Raw genomic sequence first — 21,326 nt, forward strand, 5'->3', positions numbered from 1 at the left:
GTCCCGCATCGGGCTCCCTGCTCGGCAGGAAGCCTGCTTCTCGCTCTCCCACTCCCCCTGCTTGTGTTCCTGCTCTCGCTATCTCTCTCTCTGTCAAATAAATAAATAAAATCTTCAAAAAAAAAAAAAAAAAGAATTCGAAGAACAGCATCAATTTGGTCCACTAGCTGATGAAACACAGTTGGACGCATACTCCAGATGACATTTCAGTTTATCATCATGTGAAATATTAAAAATTCCAAATGTGGTCTCTTTTTCAAAATGTTTCCAAAATATTTTCCAAAGTCACATCAAGGTCAGATAACATCTAAGCGGGAGTCACATGGAGGGGCCGTTTCCTCACAGAGTGCTGGGGAGGCGACACCACGCACTCTTGGCTGTTCTTCTCATTTGTGAGCGTTCATGGAAATTGGCCCCGTGTAAGAACTGAATGTAGAAGACGGGTGGATGGGCTCTGAGTGAAGGCCTGAAGGCCTCTCTCTAGTAAAGTACATGAGAATGAGCTTTATGAGCTCTATTTTCTTTCTTTTTTTTTAAGATTTTATTTATTTATTTGACAGAGAGAGAGAGAGAGGGAAAGCAGGAACACAAGCAGGGGAAGTGGGAGAGGGAGAAGCAGGCTTCCCACCAAGCAGGGAGCCTGATGCGGGGCTTGATCCCAGGACCCTGGGATCATGACCCGAGCCGAAGGCAAACGCTTAATGACTGAGCCACCCAGGCGCCCCATGAGCTCTATTTTCAATAGTTCTTGAGGCCCCTTTCTTGTGTTTGGGATAGGTGGTCCTGTCAGCTGAGGGGGCACAGTGTGTGCGTGCCCTCAGGTTATAAATCCCGAGGACGCAGAGGCGTATCCCTGCTTCTCCAGCTCTTCCACAACCCCCAACACAGTGCTCTTCCCGTACCAGCTTCTCAGTAATTCCTCGTATGTGATTATGTCTCTGTGCTCACCTATTTGTGCTTTATCTTGCAAACTAAAATAAGACATACCGAGGGCAGGTCCAACCTCTATTTACAGAGTACCCCTGTAGGTCCAATAGGAATTGTGGACTTAGAAATGTAGTAGGTTCCTAATAAAATAGATCTTCGGTTCGTTCTAAGGCAATAAAGAGCTTTGTCTTACGGAGCTGTAATGTCCAGGCAGGCGAGCATCAGCCTGAGAGGAGGCAGGCAGGAGACGCTTGGGGAGCTGGCCCAGGGTCTGGCGCTCCCCTCCAGGCCTGCTCTGTCCCAGCGGTGAAGCTCTGCCTGTCTCTCAGTTCCTCCCTCGTGATTGTCTGCTTTCTGTCTTGGGGGGAAATGAGGTGCAGTGGACAAGGCCCTCTGGGTCCCTTCTGTAACTTTGGAAGATGAGATTTGGGCAGTAGCTTGTCATTTGTCTCAATGTGCCTATCTGGCAATGGGCAGAGGTCCTGAGAATTCAGAGGTGAATGAAGAGCCTCTGGTTGGGAGGTTAGGTGTGTAGAGCATAAGTCAGTGTGATCATGCAAAAGCAATGGCTAGAGGCACGTAGCAGGAGTGGTGGGTCCGTGTCTTTCCGTCTCCAGGCACCGCTGGTGTGCCCATCTGCAGCGGATATAGATGCAAGTGGGTGCTCTTGGCTGTGGGCCTGGGGGCCCTTCACTGAACCCATAAAATCAAGGGGCTCTACACTTGTCCCATTGGGAAAAAGAGGAAGTCATTTAGAAATGTTAGGATGGAGTCCCTAATTCACATCCTGGTTCTGAGCTTATAAACTGACATTATATAAATATGCCATCATCTTTGCCTACAGATTTTCCCCAATAGCATCAATGTAACCACCTATACATGCTTAACTGAAAGAAGCCAAAGATGTGCCTGTATTTCTGAGCTTCTCGGGAAGGCCAGCCTCACTGTGACCATCGGCCCCAGGTTCAGGAGTTGGGGACTGACCTGTGTGTGTGTTTGTGCAGGTCGTAAGAGCGGGGCCTGGGACGCTAAGTCACCTTCTCCTGCTGCACCATCCCCGCTGCCCAGGGCCGGGTGAGTACCTGCTGTGCAGGACCAGCTCTGTGAGATGTGAGTGCATGGTCTCCACCACTGCTGTGGGCAGGGCCTGCCTGCAATCCACAAAGGGGTCCTGGCTGAGAACCTGGGCGGAAGCGGGTGCTTTTCTGCTATTTCCATCCAGAAGAGCGCCCCAGCCCAAGCTCAGATACAGGTGCACCTCACATCACAACAGGTGTGTTCCTGAAGAGTGTGGAAATGAAGCCCCGCTGCTCTGTTCTCCTCCTCCACCCCCATGGCATGCTTCAAGTTGGACGAGGGGGTCCCCTGCTGAAAATGAGACTAGCAGCCTTTCCTCCCCTAAATTTTTAGTTAAGTCTTGAGTTCAATGATTTGTGTTCATTCAGACAGAAGCTCCAGCACCTGAATAATTTTGAGACCCACGAGCAGGTTTCATCTTTGCTTTCTCCTCCTCCACTTCTCTTTCAAGTAGGTAATGATCCGTAAACAAACACATGTACACCCAACCGCATGCACTGGATGGTTTGATCCAAGCCACACTGCCGAGGTTCCTTTCAAAGGTGAAATAAGAGAGTCATTCTTCCTTATTGAATTTAAAAGAGCTTTGTAAACTGTTAGAGGAGATGAGTTAGTATCACAGTGACCCCATAATTTTATACTGATTCAATAGGATATTTTTAAAAGCACGCTTAAATATGTGCAAAGCTGGCCTGCATGATTGTAATCTTAATCCTGCTTCTGTGTAAAGCAGACATTTTTTAAAGATTTATTGATTTGGGGCGCCTGGGTGGCTCAGTTGGTTAAGCAACTGCCTTCGGCTCAGGTCATGATCCTGGAGTCCCTGGATCGAGTCCCACATCGGGCTCCCTGCTCAGCGGGGAGTCTCCTTCTCCCTCTGATCCTCCCCCTCTCATGCTCTCTGTCTCCCATTCTCTCTGAGATAAATAAATAAAAAATAATAATAATAAAAAAAAATTAAAAAAAAAAGATTTATTGATTTATTTTAGAGAGAGAAAGAGAGAGAGAGGGTGAGAGAGCGCGTCAAGGAAAGGGGCAGAGAGAAAAACTTAAGGAGACTCCACACTGAGCTTGGAGCCTGAAGCAGGGCTTGATCTCACGACCCTGAGATCAAGACCTGTGCCAAAACCAAAAGTCGGACACTTAACCGACTGAACCACCCAGACGCCCCAAAGCAAAGACATTCTTAAGTTCAAGGGTCTATTAACCAAAAGTTCTCCCTTGGCTCAGCTTTATCACTTTGCACAAGTCACTTAATCTCTCTGAGCCTCAGTTTCCTAATCTCTAAAATGTAACAATAATATCCATTTTTAGAGGTCACTGTGAGGTTTAAATAACAGATGAAAAGCCTAACCCAGTGCACTTAGGAATTTAGTGTTCTTCCCCCAGTATTCCAGCTCTCAGCCAAAAACAAAGCAAGAGAGAGGGAGAGAGAAGGTGAGAGAGAGTCTTTAAAATAAATACAAAAGAGAAGCATATACCCTTAAAATATTAGATTACAGTCTCTACCGGAACCAAGGCAAATCAGAGCGCTAGCTCAGATAACCCCTTCAGGACCACAGATCATGGTGATTTTCACACGTGTGTTGGTCTTGGATTTCCCTGTTCAGGATGAAATCCTAGTAGAGAGTAAGTCACTTGAGCAGGGCAGCAGTTGGCCAAGGAGGTGCTGGGGGCTGCCTCCCCTGCTGGGCCATCCTCCTATCTCCACCCGCAGCCCCAGGCAGTAGCCCGAAGGTGCCCTTGGAGGCTGGGAGGGCTCTGCATACGCGCTTTGAAAATACGGATGGTAGTACTCATTTTACAGACAAGGAAACTTAAAGCTCCACCAGGCCTCGCAGGCGAGAGAAAGAGGCCTGAGGTCACAGAGTCATCAGCCGCAGAACTGGAAGAAGAATTCAGTTTCCCCACTCCCTGGCAACTGGTGCTTCTGTTTATCTCCAGTTAACTCTTTGCCATCTGTCAGTGGACCCTATCTGAAGCTAGGAGGATCACGGCTAAATCCTGTTTCCATCCCCCTCTGCCCTTCAAGGACAGTCGTCCAACACACTCATATCACGTTTATTATTCTAGTTTAAATTCGAGAGTAAAATGATAAGTAGTCAGCTCCACTTTATCTTTATTATGCTTTAACAAAGCCCCATCTTTTTATCCCCCAGGAAAAAACCAGCTACACCCCTGAAGACAGTAAGTTAATTTTGCATTTAAATGTGTTTCATATTTCCTGCAATGCTTATGCTTATTCCCTTATTTAAAGTTGACAATGCTTCCGGCTAAGGTGAACGCAGCAATTTTAGCAACTGAAGTTGCTGCCCAGACAGTCCAAGAGAAATTCTGCATTCTTGGTTAGCCAGGGAAGATGCTGCAGGGGAGGAGCTCATCCTCACTTGACTCAGTGTGGCTTCACTGAGTGCAAGCGGCAGATCCAAGGTGGAAGCCAGGCTCCCTGCCTCCCCTGACATCTGCCTTCCCCACGGGGAGCCCCTGAGCCTGTTTTCCATCTGCTGGCCTGGGAGGCTAATGGTGTATCAGGCGCATATAGGCTTAACTAAACTCAGATTCTGGCCAGAATGCGGGAAACCTGGGCCAGCCCACTATTTGAGGAAGCCCACCTTGACCTAGTACCTACTCCCTAGCCTGACATTTACGGTCACTTAGCAAACACTGAGGTGGGGCCCTAAGCCCAAAGCCAGATGCCTCTTCCCCACTGTGCAAGACCTACTGGTCAGCAGCTACTGGGGGTCACAGTATCCATCAGCCCTGTTGACTGAGCAGAGAAGTCCCTACACCAGGATGACACTGAGCCTTCCCTGACCTACTCCTGATCCATTGTTGTGGAAGGCAAAGGTTAGGCTGGGAACGGTGTGTTTTTTATTGTTTTTGTGATTGAAAGAAGAGCTATGCATCAAAGAAATGTCCTCCCCAAATATTTATGTTAGTAATATTGCTTTGACATTTATTTCTACACTCCATTGTATTGAATATCCTTGCCTTTTTTTTTTTTTTAATAGACTTCAGTTGCCTCTCCACAGAATGCCACAAGTGTTTGTGAAGGTAAATCTATATTATTCTGAAGGACGAGGGTGTCCTCTTAAAGTTATTTGAATTAGGGATTTGTACATAAGTGTGTTTCTAAATTGCTTTCACTATTTAAAAGGCAATTGTATATATGAAACTCAGTTTTCTAAACAAAATGGCCTTCACTTTGCAAAGAGTAGTAAGGACCTGAGCTTTCATGTCAGTGTCTTTGGGGCAAGGCTATAGTCCACATGCCCCAAACCTGCCTGTCTGTAGACATATGACTTGCCAGAAACAGTGCCATGGCCTTACAAAGATATGAAGCCTTATTCACATATCTTAGAACTAATAGCTTAGTTAAGGTAATGAAATTTTTAAAAATCTGTTTATTTGAACAAGTTCTTTTGCTAAGTTTTCAAAATAATGTTTTCTGAATTCGAATATCTGTTTTAATACATCTCCAAATGTTTTTTGTCTTACCATAGCCTAAAAATCTTACATATACTTTTAATTAGAATTTTCCCATTTAAAAAAATACTCGTATTTGAAAAATACTGGTGGGGGGGAAGAAAACAGAAAGAAGTAAGAATTACCCATAATCCCAACACTTAAAACACTATAAAGAAGTTAGAATCCTGAACCCATCTAACTCTAACACTAATGAGTGTTCTCCCCATTTCCTGAGTTCACGTGGGCACATCTCCATAAAATGTCCTGGTTTCTCTGATGATGGACAGTGGACATTTTCTGAATGTGTCCTACAACTTGCCTGTCTGCTTTAACTGCTCCACTGGGGTTATTTATATCTGTTTCCCACATCTTTTTTTCTCCAGGCTATTTCTGAGGTATCCCTCCCTTTCTGCTGTCTTGCTTTCTTTCATCTGCCTGTCCTTTGAGGCTTTTGCCTTGCTGTCCTTCCATTCCTTACAGTCTTCCATGCCTGCTGAGCAGGGAGCTCAAGTAATAGTGGAATCTTAGGGTGAGCTTCTGCAGGAAGTAAGCTCGACCCTGTGCAGATTCCACTGGCTTCAGGGGCCTTTGAAAACCAGCAGAGAAGGAGCTCATGGCATGCAGCTTGGGTGTCCTTGTTGCCAAAGGGCTCCTAGGGCAAGAGCTTGGCATGCCATCAGTTTTGTGACTTGTTTCAAGAACAAAGGCAACCATCATCCAAACCCAGTGCAGGTAAGCAGCATCTTCTCACCTAGGGAGGAAGGAAGGAAGGAAGGACGGAAGGAAGGAAGGAAGGAAGGAAGGAAGGAAGGAAGGAAGGAAGGAAGCCTCCGGGACTGCAGAGGCAAAGCAGAGTGGTCAAAGCTCAGCAGGCTGTGGGAACCAAGTGTGTTTACTGTTTCTCCTTCTGAAATTACCAAGCTGTAATGTCATGAACAAAATATCTCACATGGTCGCTCTAAGTAACTTGACCTAGACTTAAAACATCCTTCAGGGATTCAAGGCTTCCGAATTTCGCTGCATTACAAGAAACCCCGAAGTCTGTCTTACCATTTATTTGGATCTTTGAGTTGATACGACTTTTATTCTTTTTGGGTTCCTGTGATGGAAGACCAAGAGTTCACCTTTCTTCCATGTGGGACACACACCCATAGACACACCCAGATTTTAACACACCCTGGACCAAATTTGAGGAAGAATAAAGCATTAAAATAATTTATAATCACATTCATCAATGGTTCAGCAGTAAGGTTCACTGTGTTCAACATAAATTTCTTTTTTTTTTTTTAATTCAACATAAATTTCTTACATTTCAGGTTACACCCATTTCCCTGCGTACCGGTTATAACTCCACCCCTTCCTCTCCCACTCAGGAAAACACAGTGAAATGCAAGTGAGATGAACATTATTATAGGGCTGACCTTGAATTTGCTCGGGTAATTTTTCAAAAAGAGTCGATTATCAGCAAACTCTGATATTTTACCTCTTACCAGTAAAAATTATTTATACCACCTCTTGTGACTAATGAAGATACGCCAGGGTATTGGAACACCTGTGTGGGGGACACCAGCGTGGTTCGAACTGGTTTGTCTCTGACTTCCACCTATACTCCCACACTTAAAGGGCCACCCCATAGGCTCAGTCCCCATGGGTATTGCTACAGAATGGGAAGGTGTGCCTGTAACTTTGCTTGGTAGGAGTCCTGCTCCTGCTCGTGCAGACACATCACCAGACGGTCAGGTGCATAAACAGATGGCATCCTGGTGAAAGACATGTTCATGGGAAGACATCAGACCGAATCCAGTTCTTCTCCGATGATGTTGCTGGGTTGGACATGGAGACAGACATTTCATTCTAGCCTAATATGAGCATTTTCTTAATGCAGAAAAACCTGTACCTGCTGAGCGCCACCGAACAGCTAGCCACAGACAAGAAAATATGCAGTCATCAGTGTTTCCTCCTGCCCAGAAGTAAGAATCCTTTCCTTTAAAAATAAGTTTCCCTAACACCTGTTTTGTCACACTGCATAGTGACACTGGCTTGGTAAAGATCTGACATTTCATTGCACTGCAATTAAATTTTTTAAATTTTAATTTAATTTACACTCAATTAATTAACATATAGTGTATTATTAGTATCAGAGGTAGAGTTCTGTGACTCATCAGTTGCATATAACATCCAGTGCTCATTAAATTTTCAAAGGTGTTAAATAGGAAGAAAACTTTAAAAGAACTGCTTAGAACCACAAAGATGTAATATTTGGGTTAATTATCGGTCTTAACCAAAATCTAACACTTCAGTCAAGTCTCTTCCTTTTTAAAAACTAAAGGGGACAGTTCTACTTACCTTGAAGGTTTTGATGCCTTTCCTATCTTTAGATATGTTTTATTGGCCATTTGTGTTGACTCCTGGGTGATGCCCCTGCTCAGAGCATCTTTGGTGCAAGCAAAATGTCAAACTTACTCATCTTGTGCTTTGCCCTTTAATTAATCTGGACTTCTTCCTTTCAGACAAATCCATCACAAACCCATACCTCTGCCAAGTAAGTACAATGAAGTCATGGAAAGTACTATCAGGTTGTGGGTAAGGCTGGATCCTTGTGTCTGAGCAACATGTCCATCTGGAGGAGGTTAGCTCCTCTCTGGCTTGTTTCCTTTTCTGTTAAATGGAGCCAAGAATATTTATTTCATAGAGTTATTTTCAAAAGTAAATAAATTTGGGATAATTTTTACTTCTTTTTTAATATTGATTGAATATTTCACTGGTCATACTGGTCATCTTTTACATTTAATTTTTTAATAAAAACAGTACAACTGTTTTCAAAATAAGAAGATTAAGTAGCTGGTATAGTGCTTTGAATACAGAAGGCCTGCAGTAGATGATAGCTATTTAAGTTAAAGCTCAAGTCATGCTAAGGGGTCCACCAGATCCTACACATCTGGTCCCTTCCTTACCTGTTGGCTGACTCCATCCCTTGTTCTCCCCTTTTCCCTCCACACTCCAGGCACAGTGGCCCCCAGTCTATGCTTCAAATATGCTAGGCCTTTGCGTGTTGCTATTACTCCTACCTGGAACATTTTTTCCTGAGATAGCCACATGCCTCCTCCCTCCCTTCCTGCAGATCTTACCCGAGTGTCACCTCAGTGAGGCCTTCCTGATCAGCCTATTTAAACATACTGTTTATCCAAGACTAGTCCCCAACCCCTTCCCTGCTTATTTTTCTCCATGTATATGACTCTGTAATATTGTGTATATATTTACTTATGTCTTTATTGTCTATCTCACTCATTCCATTAAAATTTAAGCTCCAGAAGGGCAGGGCATTTTGCTGTTTTGTTTGACTGCTATATATCTATCCCCAGTGTTTTGATCCATGGCAGGCACACCATGATGAACAAACAAATGAATGAATGAATGAATGAATGCAGTGAAGTATTTTCTCTATTTCATGTGTCTCCACATACAGACTATAAACTCCTTGAAGAAGTTTATGCCATAAGGCAGCAATTATCAAATGTTTTGGTCTCAGGGCCATGGTAACACTCTTAAAATCATTGCAGACCCAAAGAACTTTGGTTCACACGTTTCTTTCTATTGATATTTAATGTATTAATTAAAAACAGACAATTAAAACATTTATTAATCCATTTTTAATTAAAACTTTTATTTTTTTCATTTAAAATATTAAACTTGGGGCACCTGGGTGGCTCAGTCGTTAGGCATCTGCCTTCGGCTTGGGTCATGATACCAGGGTCCTGGGATCGAGCCCCACATCGGGCTCCCTGCTCCGCGGGAAGCCTGCTTCTCCCTCTCCCACTCCCCCTGCTTGTGTTCCCTCTCTCGCTATCTCTCTCTCTGTCAAATAAATAAATAAAATCTTTAAAAAAAATAAATAAAATATTAAACTTGTTACATGTTAACATAAATAACATATTTTTTATGAAAAATTACTATATTTTCCAAACAAAAACACTTTAGTGGGAAGAGTGGCCTTGTTTTACATTTTTTTTTTTTATTTATTTATTTGACAGAGAGATAGCACAAGTAGGCAGAGCATCAGGCAGAGAGAAAGGGAGAAGCAGGCTCTCTGCTGAGCAGGGAGCCTGATGCGGGGCTCGATCCCAGGACCCTGGGATCATGACCTGAGCCGAAGGCAGCCGCTCAACCGATTGAGCCACCCAGGCACCCCCTTGTTTTACATTTTTAAAATCTCTTTAAGGGACGTCTGGGTGGCTCAGTCGGTTAAGCGGCTGCCTTCGGCCTGGGTCATGATCTCAGAGTCCTGGGATCGAGTCCCTCATCGGGCTCCTTGCTCAGCGGGGGGCCTGCTTCTCCCTCTCTCGCCCTCTGCTTGTGCTCTCTCTGTCAAATAAATAAAATCTTAAAAAAAATAAAATAAAATCTCTTTAATACCTAGAGTAATAGAGACAGCTGGTTCTCATATCTGCTTCTATATTCAAGCTGTTCCAATGTTTTTCTGGCTGAAGTACATGAAGAAAATGGGGCTTCACAGAGACAGTGATTTGGAAAAGACCTCACAACCTCCCTGAAAGAATCCTGGGGATTCCTGGGGCCCCCAGACCATGCTTTGAGAACCACTGCTTTTAGGGACTTGTTGGCGTGTGTGTGATTTTTCAGTGCCGAGTGACCCCTGCAGCACCTAGCATGGTGTCGGAGTCTGGGCACACTAACTGCTCAAGATACGCTGAAGACCATTGATTTTTCAAATCCCTTTCAGGATTTCCAGAAGGGGGAGGCTCAACTGTGGATGGCCTATTTTCATCTAACCCCCATTTGTCAGAACAGGTATGAATGAACTCTTATTGTTACCATTAAACTGCAGGAAAGGCAACGTCTTCTAATGTCTTATGAGGAGTTTGGGGTGAAGCTTGAGGACAGACTATATTTTAGGTCAGCTTGCGAGTTGTCATTTGCTGATGGGTACAGAATGCATTTTGTTTTCAGGGATTAAGACCCTGCTCCATGTATTCCAATTTGTATTCTAGATGCCCTAAGTAACAATTTGTGTTTCTTCAAAACTAGCAAAGAAGTGTGTTGTTTTTATTGTTCTTCCTCTCACATAGATTCTATTTAAACTGTGTAATTTTCTCAGAATAGATCTGTGGAGGCATATGATATTAAAACACATAAAGCAGCACAGTTTTTAAAAAGACAGAGAAAGAACTCTGTGTGCCCTTGGGCAAGTCTCGCTAAGCTTTCTCAAATGTAGAGAGGGATGAGAGCATGTATCCTTCTTGCCTTCAGAGTAGTTAAAAGAATCCAGTAAAATAATATTTGGTGAAAACGCTTCGGAAATTAGAAGCACTCTACAAAGCAACAACCGTAAGCTCATGATAGACAGGGAGCTTATAACTTATTTAGGAGAAAGGAGTAAATGACTCAGGAATCCAGCAGGATTGTTTGATTGATTGATTGATAATAATGCTCAAGTACTAAAGTTAGCAGCTAAGGCCAAATGAGAAAAAAGTCATTTATATAATCCTGTGACTGATCAAAGGAAGCAGAAAACTCATTTTTAAATTGCTGGTCCAAATATAGTTAGGTCTGCCTTGGTAACGCAAAATGGGACTTTGTTTTCAGTGCACAGAAGGTGCCGTGTTATTGAAGGGCCATCTCATGCTTAGCAATGCCCTCCATTTCACAGGAAGCGGACCTTCACTGCAAGCAATGGTACGCTGGTGCCTGCGATCGGAAGTCTGCTGAAGAGGCTTTATACAGATCAAACAAGGTTTGACCATTTTTAAGTCCCATATTCTGCTCTCAGCCTATAATAGGCACAGCTGTCCTCCCAACAATTGGCTGACTAAAGAATTGCAACAATTATGGATGCAGGCCTTTTTAAAATTTACTTATTCAAGAGCAATTGCCATCCTCTCCTCTCTCTAGCATCTCCCTCTTTGTTCTTCCATCTCATTTGTGCTTGTCCTTTCTCTGCAAGGATCTGTAAGCCCCACTGTTCTCCAATCAGTGGGAGAGAAGAAGTCTCCAGGGGGAGATCTCTGTAAGGTTTGGTGCTACATGAGATCCATTCAGGAGTGAGAAGTAACAGGCTATTTTGGATCAATGCATGGGTTAAAAGATTGAGGTCAAGATGGCCTTTGCTGGCTTCCCCAGTTATTTCTTTTTGTTTGACAAAGCTCACCTTTTAATAGATTCTCAGGAAGGACTATATTTACATTATTCCCTGAGTTCTTGCACATTCAAAGCTGTTCATAATCTGATAACCTGGAGGATATCTTGGCTGGTTATAAAATCCTTGTCTTGAGTTTTTAAGTGTTGCTCCACTGGATTGCCTTGTTTTATAGTATGCTTTTGAAAAGTCTGATGCTAATGTTATTTTCTTGCCCTTATATATAATTTCATATTTTAGTCAGAAGACTCTGCAGACCTTTTGTTTTTAAAGTCTAATAGTTTTCCAGAATATGTCTCTGAGTTGACTTTCAGGTCAATTTTTTCAGATAGATGGAACCCTTCTCAATATATATAGATTTAAGTTTCCTCTTATTTCCAATACATTTTGTTAAATTCCAGTCTTAAAAAGTAGTTCTGTTCTATTATTTTATTTTTCTTCTTTAAGAACTCAAATTACATGCATTTTGGACCTTTTTTGTCTTTCTTTCATTCCAACCACTCTGACTCTATTTTATTTCTTTTTTTTTTTTTTTTAATCTCCTTTTTTCCCCCCTGTCTGGGTTGCTTCCTTGCCTTCCTTCAGTCATTTATCATATCTTCATTTAAAGGTATTGTCCCTTGGGCATCTTATAATTTCTTCATTTCTGAAATAGGTTTGCCTTTCTCTTCAGTTTCCTTCCTGAGTTTGATCAACTCTTGTTGCATTTCTTCTTTCTGCTTTTCATCCATTTTTTGTTCATAATTTTTGGATTTATGATTCTAGAACATTTAATCTATTTTTTAAGTTTTTAAATTCATTTATTCATTTTAAGTAATCTCTACACCAGACATGAGGTTCGAACTCAGGACCCCAAGATCAAGAGTCACAGGCTCTTTTGACTGAGCCAGCCAAGCACCCCTAGAGTATTTTATAAAATATTTATTTAAATTGGTATGTTGTGTTACAGTTTTTTTTCTGCTTCAATATAAGTTTTAGGGAAGAGAGTTTTCATCAGCTGAAATGTTTTGATTCCCAATTTCAGCTTTCTTCTCATAGTACTTTTGAATGGAATTTGTTTCATATTTTTTTATTCATAGGTAACTTGTAGACATGGTTCCTAGTTCAAGAGTGCTCGCTACCTTTAATCTTACTGTGTCCCTTCATACATTTCTAAATATATAAATGCATCAAAAAGCTAGCATTGACTTCACTCAGGATTTTCTATAAGTATATATTTTACTGAAGTATTTTCTTGGAAAATAATAAACTGTAATCAATAATAAAAATCATATAGCTCAATAATTACCTTTTGAATATAACATAGGTATAAACTGATTTATAACCTGTGAAAACCTAAGTAATACTCACCATAATGTGTTTTTCTTTTAATAAACAGGATGGATCATTTCTTATTCGGAAAAGCTCTGGCCATGATTCCAAACAGCCATATACACTAGTTGTATTCTTTAATAAGCGAGTATATAATATCCCTGTGAGATTTATTGAGGCAACAAAGCAGTATGCCTTGGGCAGAAAGAAAAATGGTGAAGAGGTCAGTAACTTCTCTTTTAATCCAACTCTATAACTATGGATTCAGCACAATGGTATCATAGTGTATTATGTGCTAGAGATGGGGAGAAAGGATACAAGAGTACTTGGTGCAAGGCTTGCATACATGTCATGAAAAGAAAAGAGTACAAGATAAAATACTGTGCTCAGGCAGCATATTCTATGAGAAAACAGAAAGGAGGAAAGACTTGTATGGCATAAAGGCTGCATTTCTAAGTCCCTTTATCCTGTTACTTAGTGCACTCTGATTCAGTATTTTGGTTCAGTGAAACATAGAAGTCAAAGTTGAAGTGTCAAGTAGAATCAAGGTCAGTGTCCAGAGCTCCTAAGTCAAGAACTAGGATCTCAACTCAAGTACCAAAGTAGATGACCAGGGAAGGATCAGAGGAGGTACAGAAACTTGTGTTGAAATATTAGACTATAGCCCTTGGACCAGAATGAGTTTTGGGGCCTGTAGCAAGAGAAAAGCATTACAGTAGGTCTTGAATACTAACCAAATATGAAATCCAACTCCTCTTTAATCTGGACCAAACTCAATGCTTACCATATCTCTATTTAGCCAGCTTGTTTTGATAAGAAAACCCTGAAATATGGGCTGGAATAATCCATAAATGGTCAGAAAGGGAGTGAAACTTGTTCTGGCCTTGAATGATAGATTGAGTTTGAGTAGGTAGAATGAAAGTTAAAGATGAGAAGGAGGAAAGTGGAAGGAACAATCTAAGCAGAGGAGATAGCATTTAAAAAATTCAAGTTAGTAAATATTTATTTTCAATACTCTTTCAGAAAGAACTATACTCATTCCAAACCCAGCACTTGTTAGAAAGTGTTTGAATTGTTAGAAAGCATCATAATTGCTGAAGTGTTTGTCCTCTCCACTAGGTGATACCAGGGACTAGACTAGGTCTTGCTCATCTCTGTATTTCCAGAACCATAGCTGAATGTCTGCCTTCTGTGGATACTTGATTAGTACTTATTAAATGAATGAATTTATTTGTTGATTGAGTGATTACAGGCAGGAGAGTTGCATTTGTAAAACAAACTGGTAAGGTCTATGTCAATGAGTGTATTCTTTATTTCGCTTTTTTCTAATTGTGGTTAAAAAAACTCATATCTTAAAATTTACCATATTAGCCATTTTTAAGTGTATAGTTTAGTAGTATTAAGTATATTTACAACACTGTAAAACAGATCTCCAGAACTTTTCATCTTGCATATCTGAAATTCTATGCTCATTGAAAACAGCTCCCCTTTTCCACTCTCTCCCAGTCCCTGGCAATCACCATTCTACTTTCTATTTCTATGAATTTGACTACTTCAGATACCTCATATAAGTGGGATCATACCATGCTTGTCCTTTTGTGACTGGCTTATTCCATGCAGCATTATATACTCAAGGTTCATCCATATTGTGTAGTATGTGACAGGATTTCTTTCCTTTGTGAGGCTTCATAGCATTCCTTTGTACTGTACACCACATTCTGTTTATCCATTCATCTGTCGATAGACTTTTAGTTATTGTTGATGACTACTGTAAATAGTGCTGCTATGAACATGGGTGTGCAGATATCTCTTTGAGACCCTTGCTTTCAGTTTTTCTGGATATATATCCAGAAGTGGGATTGCTGGATCATATGGTAGTTCTATCTTAAAATTTTGAAGAACTGCCATATTGCCTTCCATAATGATTGCTTCATTTTACAATCCTACCAACAGTGCACAAGGGTTCCAACTTTTTTTGTTTTTTTTAAGATTTTATTTATTTGACAGAGAGAGACACAGCAAGAGAGGGGAACACAAGCAGGGGGAGTGGGAGAGGGAGAAGCAGGCTCCCGGCTGAGCAGGGAGCCCAACGTGGGGCTCGATCCCAGGACCCCGGGATCATGACCGGAGCCGAAGGCAGACGCCCAACGACTGAGCCACCCAGGCGCCCCAAGGGTTCCAACTTTTCCATATGCCTACCAACACTTGTTATTTTCTGGGATTTTTAAATAGTAGCTATCCTAATGGATAGGAGGTGATATCTCATTGCAGTTTTGATTTGCATTTCTGTGATGATTAGTGATTTTGAGCATCTTTTCATATGTTTGTTGGCCATTTGTATATCATCTCTGGAGAAATGTCTATTTGAGTCCTTTGTCCATTTTTAAATTGGGTTATTTGATCTTTTGGTTTTGTGTTGTAGGAGTTCTTTATATATTCTAGATATTAACCCATTATCAAATAGATGATTTGCAAATATTTTCCCCCATTCCATGAACTGCTTTTTCATTCTATTGATTGTGACTTTTGATGAACAGAAGTTTTTAAATTTAATGTAGTCCTATTGGTCTATTTTTGTTTTTGTTACCTGTGCTTTTGGTGTCATACCCAAGAAATCATTGCTAAATACAATCTCATGAAGATTTCCCCGTTTTCTTCTAGGAGTTTTATAGTTTGGGGTTTTATTTTGCTTTTAATAAAGTCTAAGATAATTAGAATATGCAAAACTCTTGAATCTGAAATCACAAAAACTCAGATCAAGACCAAACTTGGGTTTTAAAATATAGATTGCTTTATCATTTAATACCAGTTAAACTTTAACAGAACTGTCTGCTTTTTTTCCCTACTCACAAAAACCTTCATTCTCACTGAAACCTTTATCTGACAAATCTTTAAAATAAATGCTCTTCAGTAGTAATCAGTGTAATAGATAGTGGTGATCCTCTTAGGACAGAGTGACTCTGGATGGATGGTTTCATTCTAAGCTTCCCCAGGCAGGGGTCCAGTACTGTTAGAAGAAGCTTAAGGGTGGGAGAAGGAGCTGTCCTGTTTAGAGGTCCTGAAATTCTCTTAAGTTTTGAGCTCCCATAGGGGCTCTGGACTCTTGTCCTGCTAAGGAAACTCTGGTAAACAGTGATTCCTCTGGCCTAAAGAGTCTTTGTCCCTATGACAGGATGAATAGAACTTCAGCCCACTCCCCACATATCCAGCCTATAGATACCAAAACAAATAGCATATTATTATAATGGTATCTGGAAGTGCTGACAGGGTCCATTAAAACTCTTTTTTATATACATAATAAAGAGGTTATTTCTCCCATATACTGAACACTTGAATGGAAAATGAAAACTCTGGTTACATGATATCAACAATGTGGATATCGTGAAAAGTCTCTTTCCCTGTATTTGTGTTTGGGTGTATATGGTTAGAAAAAGAAACCAATTGATTAATTTTTTAACAATTTTATGCAGTTGTTTTGGCATTATGTAAATATGGTATTAAGTAATTTTATAGCTTTGATATATATATATATATTTTTTAAAGATTTTATTTATTTGACAGAGAGAGACACAGCGAGAGAGGGGAACACAAGCAGGGGGAGTGGGAGAGGGAGAAGCAGGCTTCCCGCCAAGCAGGGAGCCCGATGCGGGGCTCGATCCCAGGACCCTGGAATCATTACCTGAGCCGAAGGCAGACGCTTAACGACTGAGCCACCCAGGCGCCCCTAGCTTTGATATATGTTTGCTTTATTTTATGGACCATGAGATTTTGAGTTATCAAACAAGTTGTTTTTCTGTCTATGTATGAATATCTCAAGTACAATGAATTACTGTAGACATTTTTTTTAAAAAAAAGCACTGAGGGGAAACTGCAACTAAGTTATGCTCAGTTCTATGTTAAGTATGCCTCAACTATGCTCCCTACTTCACACATTTCAACTCTACTCAACTCCCTATTCAAACATTTCAATCTGCAAACACTCCAACAAAGAAATACTCAAAAATATTCAAGGACTGGAATGACAGAATGAGATGTTTGTTTGTGTAAGTATAGCAACTCTCTACTGTGTTTCCTGGGTTCAGAAAACACTTTTTCGCTTGGAATCCACTTCAAAGAGGCCATGCCATTTCATTTCCTAGTTCTTTAGTCCATCAACTTAACTTCCAACTGCATTCAAGTTAACAACATGCTATCCCAAGCAAACAGGATGAATGTCTTTATGAATATCATAAAAGAATTTCATTGGCAATTGCAAAAGGGCTGAATGATTGAAGAGCAAGTTCAGAAATAAAGAGTAAAGATGCTCGAAGGTCCCTGTATCTCATCTCTCCTCCCTAACCTAATATTCAGATAGCCAATTATCTAAAAGACAACTGGTATTTCATTTGAAAAATTTGACCAGTATTCTGAATATTTGATTCAGCATATAGATATGTGGAAGCTTTCCAAATAATTAATTAAAGGATTAAAAAACTTTTATTCTAGATATTTGTCTTTGTATGAAAAATTAAAAGACCATACATCAATTGGTGATAATTGCTAAATTTATGGCAGTGTTGCAAAATAATTACTGCTTTTTTGAAAATGACTCTAGATGCACTTATTTATGATTATGAGCTTGTAGCACTTTTATATAATCAATGCATTTCTTGTTCTGTGTTATATTTATTTTCTCTTTCATTTAAAATTTTGATAATTTTTCAGGAGAATATTTGTGATAACCTTAAATTAAAATCCATAGACAATAGGAATTAGCACACAGGAAAATAAATATGTATGGTAAAAGCCTAGTATGGATTCCATTATTAATTAAATCTAAACTAATTATAAATTAGCTCTGGGAGCTAGAGCAAAAATGAAAATATGAGAATTTATTTTTTTTGAAATATGAGAATTTATAAAGCTTTCTTTATTTATTAAAAAGGAAAACAAAAACAAAACAAGCATGAATTAATCTGGGAAATAACTCTTTTCTGATACTAAATTCTAGGGCTAATTTATTACATCAGTTCTTGTATCTAATACTTGTGCAACATAACAGATAATCTATATTTTGTAAGGAATGTAGAGAAATTCAGTGTGTGAGAGTTTTACACTTGTTACTAAATAAAAAGTCATTAAAATATTACATCATAACTCGATGAAGTAATTTCTCTAAGTGGTTACACTAATTGAGGCTGCCAGTGTTTTTAGTGTAACTGAATACAGGCAAGGCCAGAGTCGGCCACCTCGAAGATTCCAGCCTTTGTTAAATTAGACTTTTTTGGGTAGAATGTCAGCTGAAACTTTTTTGGGTAGAATGTCAGCTGTAACGTTGACTAACTTGAGAAAGTGGGAGAAGATTGGAGGAGCAGAGCTTAAAGTTAACATAAATTCCAATGTTTAATTCATTTGTGTTTTCTTGCTCTAGTACTTTGGAAGTGTTGCTGAAATTATCAAGAATCATCAACATAGCCCTCTGGTTCTTATCGACAGTCAGAATAATACAAAAGATTCAACAAGACTGAAATATGCAGTTAAAGTTTCATAGATTTTTTTGAAAAAGGTCAACATCATTGCTTCAGACATTTTACTTATTTCTAGTTTTGAGAAAAAGTCCCCAAACTTCATATTTTGAATTCTGAATCATCCAGTAATAGGATAGAAGATGGAGGCAGCTACTGAGGTGGTCATCCATTTCTTTATAAGAAGCCACATGGACTTGTTCTATTGCCTGACCTGATGAACTGTGAATATTTGGTGAGGTTGAGTTATCATGCTACTAATATTCTCCAAATAAACGTCTTTATTTAAAAGAAATAGGTGTAAAGTCTTTTTAGTCATGTAAGAAAATAACACTCTATTTTCAAAATAAGAAAATAATACTCTTGGATTAAAACAAAGCTGCTGGAAATTTGGGTCACCACAATGGTCACCGGTACGCTAATGTAATGTCTACTGCCAATGCTTGACAATTATGTCTTGGTTGAAATTGTAATGTGTAGAAAATAAAATATAGATAATGTGCAATATTTATAAGTGCAGATTAAGGGGGATGTCCATTTTGTGAGTGGGAAACTGCAACTAAGCCATAGGAGATGTATATAGATATGAACTTTCTAGAAGTTCTTGTCCACAATTATGTTGTTAGCTTTGCTTATTAAAAATAATTATACCCTCTTTGATCTGCATGTCTATTAAATGGGCCCTAAGCTTGATATGAGGTTCAAAGGGAGATGAGAGAAAAACTAGGGAAACATCCCACAGAACAAGAGCAGGAAAGCAGACATTGATGAACACTAAGGAATGAAAGAGATACCATTATGAACAGTCATATCCAAGGTCTTAGATCACCCCAGAAATGTAATATACTTTGTTATATCAAAGCTTTTCATTCTACTATGTACTTTAAACAGGTACTTAAATGATAAAGCAACTAATTAAGATAAACTAATAATTAAGTGAGGAATACACTTGATCACTGAATAAGATAGCAAAATCTGAAAAGATTTTGAAAAACTAGAAGGCAGGCAATATTTCAGAGTAACACACAGACCCACTTGCAAAGATAATTGTATTTCTAGCCTCTAGAACTGGGAGACAATGAATTTCTGGGTTTTTTTTTTAAGTCATTCAATGTATAATACTTTGTTATGGTAGCCCTAGGAAACTAGTATAATCTGTATACATTTTTGACAGTGAAATCAAATATAAATGGGTTTTGGAAATCTTGTATGGAAAGGTTCTTTTTTCCTTTTAGGAAAACAATGGAATCATTTAAAATGTTAGGTAATTCATAATTTAAAGAAAACTGGGTTTATCTTTTGTAAAGCAAAGCATCTATTTGTGAAGTATGAGGTTTCTGTTTCAGTTTTCCTCAGTGTTATATGGAATTATTTTCTACTTGAGTAAATTCTCACTAATTCCTTCTGCTACCACAGTGATCCTGGCTCCATAGCAACCTCTTTGGATCCATCCCTGTTCTCCTCCCCCAGGTAGCCTATTCCAGCTAGATGGAGAACAGCCATGAGATAATACTAATCCAGTCGACTGATATTCAGCACTGCTAGGGTATGTTTCTTGGAGCAGAGGCTGGGAAAATTGCTGGGAGATAAGCCAGTCTCTGCTGAGGAATCCACTTCTCCCCAAAGCTGGAGAAACACCCTATCCAAGATAGCAGTCTTTTCCCCCTACCTGTTACAAGGGGATGGCCCTACCTACTTCTCTAAAACCTTCCTAGGCTACGCCGTGAAACTAGAAAAGCTTTCAAGAGATCTCAAAGGCCCTGTCTCTGACTTGCAGTACCTGACAAACAAGTGGTTTTGCAGGAGATTTTCAGGCAAGCTATGTGGTAGAATAAAAGTTGCTAGTCAAGGAGAAGTACGTTGCGTAGCAGCTCAAGGAAACAAACCACTACACTTCCTGTTTTGTGCATCAAGGATGTTGCAAACTCCATTGCAGCTGCAGTAGGAGGAGGACTGTTCCTTTGTTCAAATGTACACGAGAGATGGGAAGAGGAGGCTGGGGCCACCAGAAGCCTGAAGTGTGCCATAATGAGTCAGCCAGAGCAATGGTTCAGATAAACCTGCAGTCTTGGAGCTAAACCAGTCCCACTGCAGCCATGACAAACTTGCCTACAAGGGAGTCGCAGGGAACAGAGTGTAGAGATGTCAATGAGACATCATCTTAAGCCAGGCTGAATTCCTGTCCTTCAAAATGGCCCTAACATGCCCTATAACTCAGCCTCTATTTCCAGGCAGTGTTGCAGGAAGCCACTGGAAGACTTGCCTCCCAGCAAGGTTAGTTGCACTGAATGCCCTTGGCATTTAGCAGCTGTGTCTAAACACAAGGTGAGGTGGTACCAGCTTCAGAGTTAGGTCCGGGTACCCTAGTCCTACCATTTATGAGTATGTTATCAGGCATGTTCTTACCAGTGTAAGCCTCAGTTTATACATTTGTAAAGTGATATCTTTCTGGTAATGATACAAGATTTAAGATAAGCTAGTATATGTTAAATACCGGACAATTAGTTGTGCCTAATAAATATTAATTTCTAGTCCACTAACCAAAATCTCCTTTGCAGAGATAAAATGTAGTCAGTGGACAAACTGAGTGTTGTTGGAGTGGGGGGTGGGGTGGGAGGGATGGGGTGACTGGGTGATAGACACTAGGAAGGGTATGTGCTCTGGTAAGCGCTCTGAATTGTGCAAGACCGTTGAATCTAAGATCTGTACCTCTGAAACAAATAATGCAATATATGTTAAGAAAAAAAAAAGAAGAAGAAGAAGGTAGCGGGAGGGGAAGAATGAAGCGGGGGAAATCGGAGGGGTGGACGAACCATGAGAGACGATGGACTCTGAAAAACAAACTGAGGGTTCTGGGGGGGAGGGGGGTGGGAGGATGGGTTGGCCTG

The 21,326-nt window shown here is 40.3% G+C and overlaps 1 protein-coding gene across 4 annotated transcripts in view; it reads left to right on the forward strand.

The window, feature by feature from the left end:
• Positions 1-18,733, forward strand: part of BLNK (B cell linker) — a 75,143-nt gene extending 56,410 nt beyond the window's left edge. For all 4 annotated transcript variants that reach the window (XM_081823732.1, XM_081823733.1, XM_081823734.1 and 1 more), the window contains 9 exons: positions 1,932-2,001; positions 4,164-4,191; positions 5,016-5,058; positions 7,358-7,442; positions 7,983-8,014; positions 10,211-10,278; positions 11,138-11,221; positions 13,002-13,157; positions 18,345-18,733. In XM_081823732.1, the coding sequence (XP_081679858.1) occupies positions 1,932-2,001; positions 4,164-4,191; positions 5,016-5,058; positions 7,358-7,442; positions 7,983-8,014; positions 10,211-10,278; positions 11,138-11,221; positions 13,002-13,157; positions 18,345-18,464 (686 nt within the window). In that variant the 3' untranslated portion in view covers positions 18,465-18,733. The remainder of the gene's footprint in view (positions 1-1,931; positions 2,002-4,163; positions 4,192-5,015; positions 5,059-7,357; positions 7,443-7,982; positions 8,015-10,210; positions 10,279-11,137; positions 11,222-13,001; positions 13,158-18,344) is intronic.
• The last annotated feature ends 2,593 nt before the right edge of the window (positions 18,734-21,326 follow it).

This window comes from Leptonychotes weddellii, chromosome 6, assembly GCF_054177405.1.
Source record: "Leptonychotes weddellii isolate Sample4059 chromosome 6, ASM5417740v2, whole genome shotgun sequence".
NCBI classification, from domain to species: domain Eukaryota; kingdom Metazoa; phylum Chordata; class Mammalia; order Carnivora; family Phocidae; genus Leptonychotes; species Leptonychotes weddellii.